A 13,623-nucleotide genomic window follows, 5' to 3' on the forward strand; every position below is an offset into this window, starting at 1 on the left:
GTGACCGTAACGCACCGTGTATGCCGCTCGGAAGATCCCGAATTCATGTTACTGACCCTGGCCAATCGTTCAACGTTCAGGCCTCAGGTTCAACGTTGGCCATGGACACCGTGGACGCTTCATCAACGTTCATTGCCCTGGTAATCTAGCCGACGATATCAAGACTGCAACCGTTTAGCGAGTAACAGTCGCCTTCTTCCTTTTTCGGATGGTCAAACCCTCATGTCGGCCGCACCGGTCGTTCCCTCACGCCTAGCGGCACTCACGCGTCTTCGATGCGCAATATTTCAGACATTATACAACCCGCCATCAGTTCTAACTGGAGCAAAATATCTCCCTGCGCACACAAAGCGATCAGACGTGGAAGCGCCCGCGGTTCTAACGTGCAAGTGCGCGTTCGCTCCCAGAGTCTCGTGGCGGTACCCTCCCGAGTCCATCATTTGCCCTCCCGAGTCCACTGACTGCCCCCACGTCCAAAGCGGGATAGCCGCGTATGCAGAGCGGCGGAGTGTGCGCCTTTGACCTGAGAAGATGCGCGCCCGGGCTGCCGACTTACAGGCTCCGCCGAGTGAGTGGTACTAACCCATAGTATTGTTCTGCTCAAACGCCGAGTCAGCACGATGAGCGGAGCTGGGCGAGCTATCTCGCCAACCTGGTCCCTTATCTGCTCTAGTTTCCGGGAACGTTCTCTCCCACTGGCACTGGCAGTTCTCACCGAGATTAATAGTTGTGGCATAAATTCATCGCACTCATCGATTTCCCGGTTCCTCACGTACAAGTCGAGATTCGACTTGGGACGTCGTGACGGTATCTAATTTGCACTCTCCAAAACATCACAGTCTGTGACAGCGATTCTTAAGTTAATACTATTCATTACTCCTAGATTGACCGTGCTAGAAGTTCCTTTGGACTCTCCATCGAATGCGCGACGTCTCATGCTAACATTTTACTTGTCAAACACCGTAGTGATCATAAAATCCGGGCGCTCAACGATTGGCAGACGTGTAGCAGGTTTCGTCGACCCATACGTTCCGTTTATATCGGCCGTCTTTCGACAGTGTGACATGTGGCTACGAAGGATGGCGTGATCCTCCGGTGCTAAATTGGTCCGAATATACGGAGGACACTCGTCTTCTTACAGTGGCTTTGCGTCGGCTGAATTGCCGCGTGTTTTCTCCCTACTCTTTTCACTCACTATACATTGATTTCGACCCTTAGAACTGTACAGTTATGAAGAATAATAATGGTAATAGTGTTAACTTTTTCATTACTCCATAGCTGGACTAAACTCGAATGTCTATCTGCTCCCGCGGAACATCTAGTTCACCCTTGGAACGTCATTTTTTGGCGGAGAAGGTCTCTTACGCATGTGTGTCCCTTCTATCTTCTTCGCAGGGATCTGCAACTGATCTCACTTGGCAGCATGATTGCGCAGAATAATTGACAGTCCAGCCAGCTTGCGATCGTCGGTCAGCTATTCTTTTCTGATTTAGGGGAGGAATGCACTCAGCTCAGGGACAGAATGACAATTGAAATCTACATTATCCGCACGCATCCATATTCAATTTGAGTCGAGGTTGTGTGAGTCGAAGGTATGTCTTCAAAGGCGGCGAACGAGCCCTTTATACTTATGAGCTGGTCCGACCGTTGCCATTAATTATCGCAGCACGCTCGTTTCGGGAATGCACCTATCGCTGCGGCTGCCACGGTGAGATGAAATATCGCTGGGAAAAGCTTGATCATAACTTCTACGGAGGTAGATTCTAACGTATAGTCGCGGGTCATGACTCATAGAACACAAGAACGAAGGCATGACGGTCTTTCGGCCCCGTTCAATGTATCTGCAACGTACCATGAATTGACAGCTATCTCACTAGCGTATTCTCAGCTCACTGTAACTGGAAGCATGATTCCCCTTCAGCCCACCTAAATACAAGACGTGGTACATCCAATGATTTGGAGAGTAGACGATTTCGTTCGCCAGGCACAAATACATCAGACACCATGGAACAAGACGAGAGATGGATTTACCTCTCAAGCTGAGGTGTTTCTGTGTGCCAAGGAAATCTTGTTCGCTGTTCTGGAGCTGGTGTGTGCTGATTTGGAACCCTGTTGCTGCATCCCTGTCGTCTCGCGAGTCTTCGTACGATGAATCGTTGGCTGCTGCATTGAGGTCATCATTCGAAGTCTCGTGCTCGCAAGCGATGCCTGCGGATCGTTCAGCAGAGTTTTTATTCTGTCGAGTCTAACAATAAGCTGCATACATAAAAAAGAATGGATGAAACAGACCCCCTCATTCGGTACGTCGTAGTTGTTATTCATGCACCTCCGCTTGGGGACTTGCTCTTGGCTATCTCTGGCTAAGGTGGATCCGGATGCTCCCTGGTGATCGCGTTCGCGTTTGCATAGGAAGGATGAACTGTTCTCGTGTCTCCGTGCAGGAGCAGGATTGTCGAGACCTCTTTGGCCCGCAATAAACTCAGTGAACGTCTGGGTGATCTTCGCGCGATACGCGGCATGGGAGTACCAGGTTGAGCGAGATACCAGCCTCTCCACTCCATCGCAGTGTTCCTTGCAGTTGCAGTAGCCGTCGTAGCCTGCTGATAATCTCGGTTCCGTTTGCATGGTTGCACTCAGATGCGTAAGCACGGTTAGAGCAGAAAACTGAAGTGATATTGAAGGTACTATAGTAGTCGAGAGACGAGGTGGGACACGTCGATGGCGCGTCGACTGCACCGACAGTAGGAGGGCTAGCGACACTAGAGTAAAACTTTTGGACGTGTCGGTGTGCTCTCCGGGATTATGTCATGGTCCTAGCATCTGCGACAGTTTGTTCCAGGACAGAGAAACCTTACATGACTAGTAATTCAAAAACGTGCTGCTAAGAACAGGCTGAGAAGGCGATGTCAAGTCATATATAAGCGCCGAGTCTGTCGCATCTTCTATAAGCTTAGATCTCCTCCGACTTATTCCGCTTGTCGTGGTTTGTATCCGTTCCGGACAGACGGGTTTTTGACTGGGCCTCAGGTTCAACGTTGGCCATGGACACCGTGGACGCTTCATCAACGTTCATTGCCCTGGTAATCTAGCCGACGATATCAAGACTGCAACCGTTTAGCGAGTAACAGTCGACTTCTCTGACAACGTCGTTTCGCATCCAGAATATACGTATATCTTTTACATTCCCAGCAACGCTCTTCGTAAATATGCATTTCTTCGATCATTTACGCTTACTTGAAGCCTGTTTGACTAATTCGGTAAATAGTCCCAAAACTAGTGATGATTTGTGATAGCGAGACCTCCACAACCATCCTGGTATGTCACTTGGAGAATACCTGCCGCGGGATTGTGCCTGCAGTTGGTGGTCAGCAAACGTTTTGTTACTGTGTGCATTGTCAGGTGGCTGTCATTCACCGGCCAATAAAAGACCATCCCTATCAAGATCCGATTCACTGACGTTCGGTGTCACTCAGCGACACTTGATGTTATACATACTTCCACCTCTCACACTCACCATCACTGACCGCCTCCCTGACCGCATCCCATCTGCGCCTCCCAAGTCTCAAAAGTTCCTCCAACCATCTGTAAACGAACATTCCGTATTTAGGCTTCACTTCCCTTTGATGGCATCAACCGCATCAACTGCACTGACTGCAAATGCGCCCAGTTTTCACGAGAGCCAGGCCAGTAATGCTCCCCTTTGCTAAGTTGCTTTATCCTTACAATCATCACGTGTAGGAAACTATTTCCCTTCCCTCTGAAAAGCTGGCGAACGGCGAATGGTGCACCACGCAATTCTATCTGTAAGCTCAGGCCTACCATATTTTCAGTCAGGGAAGTGAGCCCATTTAATTCAGGCCAGACATGCGGGCCTCCGAGTTGCTAGATCTTATAAAGCGGTGGGATATTCCAAAGCCAGGAAGACGGAATAAAAATTCCTACAAGGAAGCTTTGCGGGCTTTCAGCAAGAATAAGGAAGCTTGGGACACGTGCGTGCGAATTTGTCTTCCGAGAGTAGTTCGTTCAATGTGGTAACCCTGTAGCTACAAGACGACACCTGCAGTCCGAAAGCATAAAGGCCCCAGGAAACCTGCAAGCGCTGATGATGCGGGGGCTTCAGGCAAAGGAACACCAAAACGTGTAAAAACGTCTGCTCGTCGGCGGCAAGAAAACATAGCGAAGCGTACTGATCCACCTCCGTCTACGGGGAGATCAGCGGACTTGAGGACGCAAAAAGATATCGACGCGTTCTCTGACTGGGTATGTCCATTATTCCATGGCTACAAGACTTTTCTTTGACGCTTGTTATTCTCTGAGGCGTATAGTATCGTCGCTGCCACCACGCTGGTTCCAGATCAGCAAGTTGCGCCAGCACTTGAGGATTCCGTGGCCCAAATTAATTCATTGCAGTCAACATCAGGGCCTCTTAATAGGACCATTCAACGCAGCGCTCAGGTCCCTACAGCCCTGGTACCTTGCGGCGCCGACGAGAAATCTGCTGTCCTTCCACTAGTCGATCAACTCTTGAAGAGAGTCGAGGGTTTGTGCCAGACTATCCAAACATACCGCGGCTTCGCTCCTGGCCCTAATAATCCATTTTCACTTCATCACCGTCAGCCCTCCTACCCTGATCTGACTCCCGCATCCTATTTGTCACATTATCAGCATGGACGAGTGCAGGAACATCAATTTCCATACTTAGCAGAGAGACCGTCTCCTCTTAATCCAGATTGCACTACCGCCGTTCCGCGGTCTGTTCCTGCGCAAATACCGTTGTGCGCAACAGCCCTAATAAGCGTGAGACTCGCGAGCGGCGTACTTCATTTTTATCCACACGACATTCCTGATCCTCCTGCAATCACTTTTGTGCATGATCTCGATGGGTTGAACCGTATGTGGGATGACACCTCATCCTTTTGGGACCTATCGTCGCCTCTGCGCATCTTAGGCGTAAGCATTGCATTGAAATATTGGCCGAAAATTTATCAGTATCGATCAAATACTCAGTGGACGGGTATTAAGCAGCGCTGGTCACAGTGGAAGGTGTGTACTGAGATCATCTACGAAGAGTCTATTAAGTCACCAAAGGTTTCTAGTTTCTAGTGGCGGAATACCGTCGCTTTCAACCCGACGGCTTCTGGGAGAGATATTCTGACAATGGACGAAGGCAATCCGTCACGAGAATACTAGACTCCCTCACAACAATGCGTGGCGAAGAGGACGAAAATTTAGCCCAACGAGCGAAAGAAGAATATGGGCTGGAATTTGCCAAGTCATTTTCGTACCGCAAAAGTGGCGAGACGCTTCCTCGTGTCATGGTGAAGCCATCAGCTATTGCCAAGAGGTATCTACAGCTTCAGGCTCAAACAGCCAGAACTCACATACAGGCTGCTGGCCACGTTGTGTTCCCAAAAGTTGCTAACACGGGCCAGTAGCAGCACATCACCGGAGCCATTAAACTGCAACTCGTCTAGCTTTAGAACCGCCGTATACGTATATTGATTAGCTGGAGTTTTCTAGCCGTCCTCGTGAGGCACTGAAAATATGTAGGAATTTTGGATGCTACTTCCGTTGCCAAATTCCTTGAAAATTCATCTGTGTGTAGGTCTTGTTTCACCCTCATATCTGAACTTCGATATACGTATGGACAGCGTCCGGCCTCTCCTGCTCCTGTTAACCATCAACTCCCTTCCCTAGTCCTGCTACTGAGTCTATGCTTACCATCTCTGATTGATACGATATGTACCATGTTTATGTACTGCTGGGACATGAAACATGGATTTTATCTTGCATCCACTCCAGAGCAGCCACGTCGAGTGCAGCGCGTACGGCGCGAAGTGTCTTGGGAAACCTAGAACCCCGGAAAGACCACGGAAGAGTTTATCTTTGTTGTTTTAGTGTAGACGCTCTTGATTGCAGGTCTTTGCGTCAAGACTAGTGAGGTAACCAGGACATATCTACCCTCATGATGCTTCGCTCGTCTGGATTTCGAGACTTGATGAACTTTAGATTTATACCATTTCTGACGGGACCGACACAGGCGCGGTTGCTCGCGCCGAAACGTTTGCACAACAGGTCACTGGACGCCGCTTTGTAACTCGATCTTTTCCCTCAAACCGTCTCACTATCCTAATCTGAGCAGAGTGCCCATGGACAACAATAATTCTATAGAGGAAACTTCAGAAAGGTGTCGAAAGTCTGCAGCACCAGGCAGGGTTTGTTAGGAGGCGGGTCAGATTGTATCACGATGCAGGGTGCTGTAAAGGGCAGGCGACGTGGTTTATATTTGCAACTCAAAGCCTTTCAGAGGTGGCTATACATATCATGGCAGACTCCTGCTGGGGTTTACAGACATAGGTAGATGAACTGTGTTTTGATGCAGAGAGTCTACATGCTGGACGTGTTGAGCTACACAAGACCACAAGTCCAGCCCATCATTGAGGTAATGAAGTACGTACATGGCTTGCGACCACTGCGACATGATAGAGTCCGTGTGGCAGAATGCACACGGATCAGGTGGTAAGTGTAGGTCACGGAAGGTAATCACAGGAACGCGCTGGCCCATGCCTTGTAAACCTTGAGCTGCTAAGTTTCAAAGCGGGCGAGGAACTGATGCGGTGGGGCCAACACGATACCTCTTGTACAGTATGGCGTAGAAAAGAGAGACCTCTTCGTACGCCCTTCGGCTGGGATCTGTCAGAGCTAACGAGGTGTCCCGGTAGAACTCCGCGAAAGATTGTCCCAGAACGAAAAAGTCTACGGTAAGATATATGACGTCAATAGAAACAAAACGACGCCGGGGCAGCGACGTTGCTTCCCGAGAACGTGCATGGACAAATTGCTTGCGGAATTGACACCGCGGCGCACAACACAGCAGTCCGAAGACAGTGATCACGTGTGAGTATGAGCGGCATCTGTTATGTGAGGACCCTCCAAAAGATCGCACATCGACTCTGAATTGAAGCGCCATAGGACAAACCGGTGGGTATATGGGTGATCGGACAGATGCCGCGTGTAGTTGTGACCTTGCAGTGCGTTGGCGAGTGACGCCGAGTATGTGATGTTGGGGAATGATCTACTGACAGCCAGGTGGCCCACAGCCCTCGACTAGTACGACATCAGAATACCTGTGGCAAAATGGTGCGCACGAGGAGAGTGGTACGAGACGATTGGAGGGAATGTCTTCGTATGCGTCCGGTTTGTACTCGTGATTCTGGTCATCAGTCGGTGGAAATGATGCGCTGTTGGTAATGATTCGGAGATGTAGTCCACGTTCTCCAGAAAGGCTACGAGCAATGGGGAGATCACCGAGGACATTTGGTATACACTATATCTTGGAGAAGTCCATTGGTTGATTGACAGTCAATGTCTCTAGATACTTGCTAGCGTTTCAAGCCTGGTTCCGATGGAGATATGACTATGTCGTCAGCTGCATCGACTGCGATAGCGACCACGGGAGACTCAACTGGAGACAAAAAGTAGCCCCGGAGCACGTCTTCCAAAGCGGGGTCAACGGCCGTCAGATCAAGTTCAAAGAATACGTCCTCATCTGTTGTGGGCAACATTTATTCGTTGGTTTGTCTTCCTTGTATTCGTCTCAGATCATGTGGCACGCGACCAATCACTCCATCGTCGAAGAAAGAGAATAACGGAGCGGGCATATTATCTTAGACCCTTGCGGCTTGTATTTTTTCCCATGTTTTTTTCTCCGAGTCTTTAGTGCAGTACTCTTGCTATGTTCGGATTATTGTTCCAACTCCAGCGTGGTTGCGTGTCTGCATCTCTGCAGAGCCTGAGAGAATAAATGCACACCTTCGATCTGTAGCTTTTCATGGAAGTGCTCCTGAACCCCTTTGAAGTCGTCGAGCTGGACATTCGTGAAGAGCATCCCGTGCAACAACACAAATTGGTCCACGAGTGTCGCATCAGGTGCTTGACGGCTCGCCTGCGCACATGGTGACCAGGGCGGGAGAACAGACTCTCGAGAAGTCGAAAACGGATGCAGTGTGATCATGCTGAGATACGCGTGAGCACCCTCTCCTGAAAAACAAACAGCACCGCCACGCACCTCTTCACGAAATGGTGCACGCCACGGAAATCCTCCCGCCACCGTCCCTGTCCCGGCTGAGCAATCCAAGGTGGTGGTGGAGCTTTCCCGCACCGGGCATCGTCGCAAGTCCGCAAGCGTACCAGTCCCTAGCGATCATCCGCCGCTGCTCCTTCTCCGGCTCCATCTCCATTCATACGCGCAGCGGCAAGGCCAACACTGGGTATGTTAGCGTTGGCGTTAGCATTCGGCCCATCATTCAGTTGTGAGGATGGCGGTGAGTCATCGATGGGCGCTGCGGGCGTCGGTGAGGCACGCTTCACCGAGGGAATCTCCGGATGGTCAGAAAGCGCAGACGCGTTCCGTGTAGCAAGCCAAGGAGTGTCAAGAGAATGGCTCGCTGCAATTGCAGAAGCTGTAGCAATTGCAGAAACGGTGAGCCGACCACCACTGGCCCGAAGGATGTGCTCATCATCAGAGCACCTCGACTCAACCGGCGCGAAACTCAGCGAGATTGTGCTCTCCCAGTGTAGAACGTGAACGCGCGGTAAATGAAATCCTGGCACGTGATTAGTGCATATCCATATATGGAAGGTGAGGTTGATCACCTTCTCGCGCAATTTCCGAACTTACAGGTGGCATCGAAGCGCGACGGAGGGACTGCAGGAGACGATTGAACGTAGTCGTCCAAAGGTGCATAATAATGTTGTACTTGGTCGGGATGTCACAGAGTGAGGAAGGTACGGCAGGCGCAAGTGTAAGTTGCAGGAGATTGTGCATCTTTTCGGCCAGCCTGTCATCGGAACGATGGATCAGCAGAATGAAGATGATCGTGAGGGAAACAACTCACTCTTTGTGATTCACAAGTAGCCTCCGCCACCGCTCTGCCTCCTCGTCCCCACGCTTCATCTCGCTTCCTCGCCGGCACGCCCCTTTATCAACACACCTATCCTTTGGCCCTCTCACTCACCTTCTTCGTCTCGATCTCAGTCTTCTCCCATGATCCGAGCTTCAAGCGCGCTGATCGCATGGTACAATTTCTTCAGCTGCGTAGAGAACGCATTCGCCCCGCTCGCGCTATCCTCTCCCTCTGGACGTCGCCCGTGACCTTTCGCATTCGCAGAGTCGAATAGCGCAGAGGCTGCAGAGGACGTGTCCGTAGTGGCAGAAGACAACTTAAAATTAGACGAGATAGACGACTGAGCGTAAGAGGCAGACGATGTCGAAGACGCGGAGACGTAGTCCCCAGAAGACTTGGGCGTTGGAGTCGGTCGGCCTAGGACTGCGCTCTGGTTCGCCCCATTTGGGGACGCGCAAGGACGTGAAAAGACGGAGAACCGGACAGGATCGTCCTTTCTGTGGTCGAATAGCTGTCGATGTCCGTCACCCGCAGTCACACCTGCTGTCCCTGATGGTGCGTCCATTGCGGCGGGGTCCGGAAGGTCCGGAAGGTGCGTACAAACTCGAGCCGCGGTCCGACATAGTGTCCGGTTCCGTGGTGAAGATAACCGGTTTGCGAATCGGGTCCGCGTTCGGGTTGTACAACACCCTGCTCGGGCTGCTTCCTCCTACCGCGCTCGCATAGTGTGGTTTTGAATGTGAGGCACGGGAGGAAGCCGCTGAGATCTTGAGGCAGCGGGAGATTTTGTCAGTGTCGGCCTCCATATGCAGTGAAGATGGCTGCGATACGATGATGTTGGGATTCGGAAGCAGGGGTGCGTGCAGCTTCCGGGGTGACGGTGGGCGAGGCGGTGGTATACGGGCAGTGGAACACGGTTGGGAGGACCGCTCGGCTTTTCTCTTGGACGAGACGAACTGTGAAGAAAATGAGATACGGAAAATTGAGCAAGTAATTCATAAAGTAAATTTCGGGCTCCGTACGCTGCGCGCTGCCGCTGTAGGGCATCTTCTCGGCAATGTCAGTTGGTTAGGCAGGCTCGTGCTCCTTGCCCTTCCTGGAGGCGATGGGGACAATTGGAAGAGAATCTTGCATGATGGGCAAACACAGATGCGAAGACAGAGGAGGGGAAGGTCGTGAATGGAGGACAGTATTTGGTTGTTATGATAGAAGTGAGTCATGCAGGTGTCGGCGAGGCACGTTTAGCTGAGGAAATTGCTGGATGGTCTGCAAGTGTGGACACATTAATATTCAGTGCCGCAGGCCGGTGAATGTCAAGAGAATAGCTCACTGCATAGTCCCTACAGTGATTATGGAGAGCTGGGTAAGGTTTCTTCTTTGAAGCATAGACGACATACTCATACAAAGAGGATCTGAATGTCTACGAGCTTCTTATGAAAACCGTGAAGTAGGAAGGAAGAGCGCACACGTCTCCTCACCTACACGTCGGTCTCGCTTTTTTCTACCCACCCACCTCCCATTCTCTTTTCTCTAGCCTGGTTATGTATAAGGCTTTTGCGGCCTTTGGTGGTCCTTAAGTCGCGGGAAATGCACTGAACCGAGTTTATTCGGAAGGCAGGTTTTCAGCGAGTAAAGTAAAGACGAAAAACCCATCTACGCGGTTGAGCGCGTATTCAACGCCTCGGCTAACTCCGACGCCTCGACTACTCTATCCTTCTAATATCCTTACATTAGGTATGGTCTCGTCTCCCAGGCTGACCCGCCATGGTGTGGCCGCGGGATCAACTTGCCAGGCTCCGAAGGTTCTGCGGGCCGATCTCGTCGGCGGTCCCCTTTTGGGAATTCGCGCCTCCGAGTTCCGCTCCCTCACGAAGCCCCGCAGAACCTTCCCCCCCCCCCGTCGAAATTTGTATGCAACACTGCGTGGCGCATACACACGCGTTCTCTCCCGCGGACAATTTTATTTACTCCGAAATAAAATTGTTCATTTCACGGCGCTTCCGTAGTTAGCGCGTTACATACAAAGCTAGAAATTAGGGGGGTTCAGTTATCTGCGAAAGCGGCTTTTCGTCGCTGTTGCTTAAGACCACATGACCTGAGAATCATGTGCACGTTGTTGTGTTCTAGCCGTGACTACGATCGCTCACTAGGGTTAGCTAGGGTTGGAAAGATGCAAAGGTTTGCCGGGCCGCAGATGGTGGCTGGATCCGACCCAATCTGGGAAAGCTAACTCCTCAAGTGGATACATCGGGGGTTTCCCGTGGACGACATTTGTCACGCTCTTGATGTATGACATAACGCGTTCAACTGCCGACTTGGGGCATAGTAGCGGCCATCAGATAACTGCCGGCGCGCAAGTTCGCGACCCTTTGTCGCTTCGGAGTTGTTGCGTCTCCCATTTATTAAGCTTTGTCTCTTCATGGAGAGCGATAAATTCAGGGGATGCGTCCGTCCAGTCCCCACTGTGCCTTCAACATCCAACTCCTCACTGTGCTCCACTCCAACGACTAACTTACCCTTTTAGCATCATGTCCCAACACTCACTTCCGCTCTCCGCCACAGACGTAGAGTCTGACCCGAAGTTTCTACCTACTCCAGTGGACATGTCGTATGACGACAGGACCTACCCATACCAGTTTGCGGGACACCAGTTCTGCCACAGTCCCGACCGGGCAGCCCCCGGCGGGTCACCCGTCAATTGTAGCCCTTCGCATAACGTCGCACATCCCGACTTCTATCAGGAAGGCAGGTTGATTTTCTTCGATCAGGTTCGTGACTACTGGGTCACCCATTCACCTCCCGAGCTTGCTTAGTCTGCTATTCTATAGCAGGCTCACTGTGGCCGCGTCGATCCATGTGGTGCCGATTCATTCAAGTGGACGAAACATGGCTATGAGAACTTCTTGCCCGGGCACAACGGCATCTGGCCACACTGGCAGGAATACCAGGAGGGCAGCCTGTTGCTGCAGCGACTCTCCTCCCACGAGGAACTCCAGCTTTCGTGCATATCTACTAGCGAGACACCTCAGGGCCAGCAAACGGTGGATGGGCGTTCTTCTGCTACTGTCTCTGGTTCCGTACGAGCGTTTCGAGACCACGTGCTCAATTCGAGCTACAGCGAGGCGTCTCGCACCCCGTGCTATCCGTCGACATCCACAGTCTCCGACTCGCAGATATTATCCGATTCTCCCGCTGAAGCAAGCACGTTCTTCTGCGTTCCTGTCAATGCTCAGCTTCCTGGAGAAGCGTACGCTCAGTACTACTCGGTAAATAACTGTCAATCCTTTTTTACTCTTAGTGACGTCGTTTTGACCTCATCATCAAGGGTTCTGGTCTCTCACTCTCGTTACAACATACCAGCTTCTCTCCGTGTCCTGACGTACCCGCCGGCTTCTCGGGCTCTTCTGACTACTCGAACTCGCAAGATCGGAGTCATGTCCCTGCTTATTCGCAACCAGGATTTCTTATGGGACGTACGCGGTGTGACGACAACCTAGGTGTGTAGTGAGAATGAACGACTGCCTAAAAATACGGCCTCACACTTTTACATCAGGTCACTGCGCAAACAAGGATTCTACTGACCGCTGGGCAGCCAGTAGCTATGACCACCGCTACCCATATCCCCAGTCGCTTGCGAACTATCCTACTCTCGTATCTGTTCAGTCCCAATCTGAGCCAATCCCGCAGCCATCCGAGCAGCGACGCTATACCGTCGCACTGCACAACTCTCCGCCTTGTGCCTACTCCTATCCTCGCTTCACCGAGACAGAATCTCCACTCTCTTCGCACGTTCACGCACCTCAGCCGCATCCGTGGCCCATGCTCCCACCTCCAGCGGTGGCGGAGGATCCTTCGCTCGCTATTCATGGTTCCATGCACTCCGGCGTCTCCTCTGCTCCGACAGTAACGCACTCTCTACCCCTCGTAGAGTACAACCCGAAGAAGCCGCTCACTTTGGCGTGTTTTTTCTGTCGCAGGCGCAAGATCGCTTGTGTAAGTCCACTCCCCCAGAAGAAGGATCGGACATGCAAGTGCGTCTCTTCTTGCGATACTGGTGATACATGCTTACTTCCGTCGCTGACCTCTTGTTATTTCACTTTAGTCAGTGCGCTCATCGCAGCCTCAAGTGTGTCTATCCCGACGTGTCGCGTAGGGGCATGCGGCAGAAATTGCTCTACAACAAAGACCCCATCCCCGTAGTACCACCGCTCCTGCATGTAGTCTGATTCGCTCTGCTTCGAGCTTCAAGCAACAACATGTCTTCAATAGAGTGATTAGATATCAATGTGTAGTCAGTAATTACTTCATATTGCAATAGATCATTTAGAAACAGGAAGAGACAGCACGAGCGATAAAAGGAAGCGACGGAACCAGCGCATACGGTCCTGGTGAAGTCCAGTCCCTGTGTATCCCCTTAGGACAGCGGCTATGCATGCAAGCACCCAGACACCGCAATCATGAGAATTGCTTTGCTTGGGCGAAAGCTGACGTGAGAGGCTACGCGTGAGATGAACTGGATGCGGAAGCACAGGAAGGGACCACGTACAGCTAGTGGGTGAGCATGCCAAATGGATGCCTTTGTTGCTCGCCTCATGGGATTTCCACGCTCTTCGGCGATCCTGCGCAAACGATAAATCATTCCAAGCGTATCCTGCAAGCCTCACGAAGCTAAGTAGAGATCAACTTGGATCACTACAAAGACTCACCCGAACATCCA

At 51.4% G+C, this 13,623-nt stretch overlaps 5 protein-coding genes across 5 annotated transcripts; 1 reads left to right on the forward strand and 4 right to left on the reverse strand.

The window, feature by feature from the left end:
* Window positions 1-1,873: 1,873 nt before the first annotated feature.
* SCP_1502170 (hypothetical protein) lies at window positions 1,874-2,625 on the reverse strand (the record flags this gene model as incomplete). The annotated part of the gene is made up of 3 exons (XM_027764321.1): window positions 1,874-1,926; window positions 2,032-2,236; window positions 2,290-2,625. The coding sequence occupies 3 exons, from the start codon at window positions 2,623-2,625 to the stop codon at window positions 1,874-1,876; spliced, it is 594 nt and encodes a 197-aa protein (XP_027620122.1).
* A 4,757-nt stretch (window positions 2,626-7,382) lies between these two features.
* SCP_1502180 (hypothetical protein) lies at window positions 7,383-7,565 on the reverse strand (the record flags this gene model as incomplete). Its single annotated transcript, XM_027764322.1, has 1 exon — window positions 7,383-7,565. One exon carries the CDS (start codon window positions 7,563-7,565, stop codon window positions 7,383-7,385), a length of 183 nt encoding a protein of 60 aa, XP_027620123.1.
* A 631-nt stretch (window positions 7,566-8,196) lies between these two features.
* Window positions 8,197-8,956, reverse strand: SCP_1502190 (hypothetical protein; the record flags this gene model as incomplete). Its single annotated transcript, XM_027764323.1, has 3 exons — window positions 8,197-8,606; window positions 8,656-8,840; window positions 8,898-8,956. The coding sequence occupies 3 exons, from the start codon at window positions 8,954-8,956 to the stop codon at window positions 8,197-8,199; spliced, it is 654 nt and encodes a 217-aa protein (XP_027620124.1).
* A 77-nt stretch (window positions 8,957-9,033) lies between these two features.
* SCP_1502200 (hypothetical protein) lies at window positions 9,034-9,471 on the reverse strand (the record flags this gene model as incomplete). Its single annotated transcript, XM_027764324.1, has 1 exon — window positions 9,034-9,471. One exon carries the CDS (start codon window positions 9,469-9,471, stop codon window positions 9,034-9,036), a length of 438 nt encoding a protein of 145 aa, XP_027620125.1.
* A 1,963-nt stretch (window positions 9,472-11,434) lies between these two features.
* On the forward strand, window positions 11,435-13,132 carry SCP_1502210 (hypothetical protein; the record flags this gene model as incomplete). The annotated part of the gene is made up of 5 exons (XM_027764325.1): window positions 11,435-11,674; window positions 11,738-12,172; window positions 12,232-12,403; window positions 12,460-12,937; window positions 13,009-13,132. 5 exons carry the CDS (start codon window positions 11,435-11,437, stop codon window positions 13,130-13,132), a joined length of 1,449 nt encoding a protein of 482 aa, XP_027620126.1.
* Window positions 13,133-13,623: the final 491 nt, after the last annotated feature.

The sequence above is a fragment of the Sparassis crispa genome, assembly GCF_003851025.1.
Source record: "Sparassis crispa DNA, contig_000014F, whole genome shotgun sequence".
Lineage (NCBI taxonomy): Eukaryota > Fungi > Basidiomycota > Agaricomycetes > Polyporales > Sparassidaceae > Sparassis > Sparassis crispa.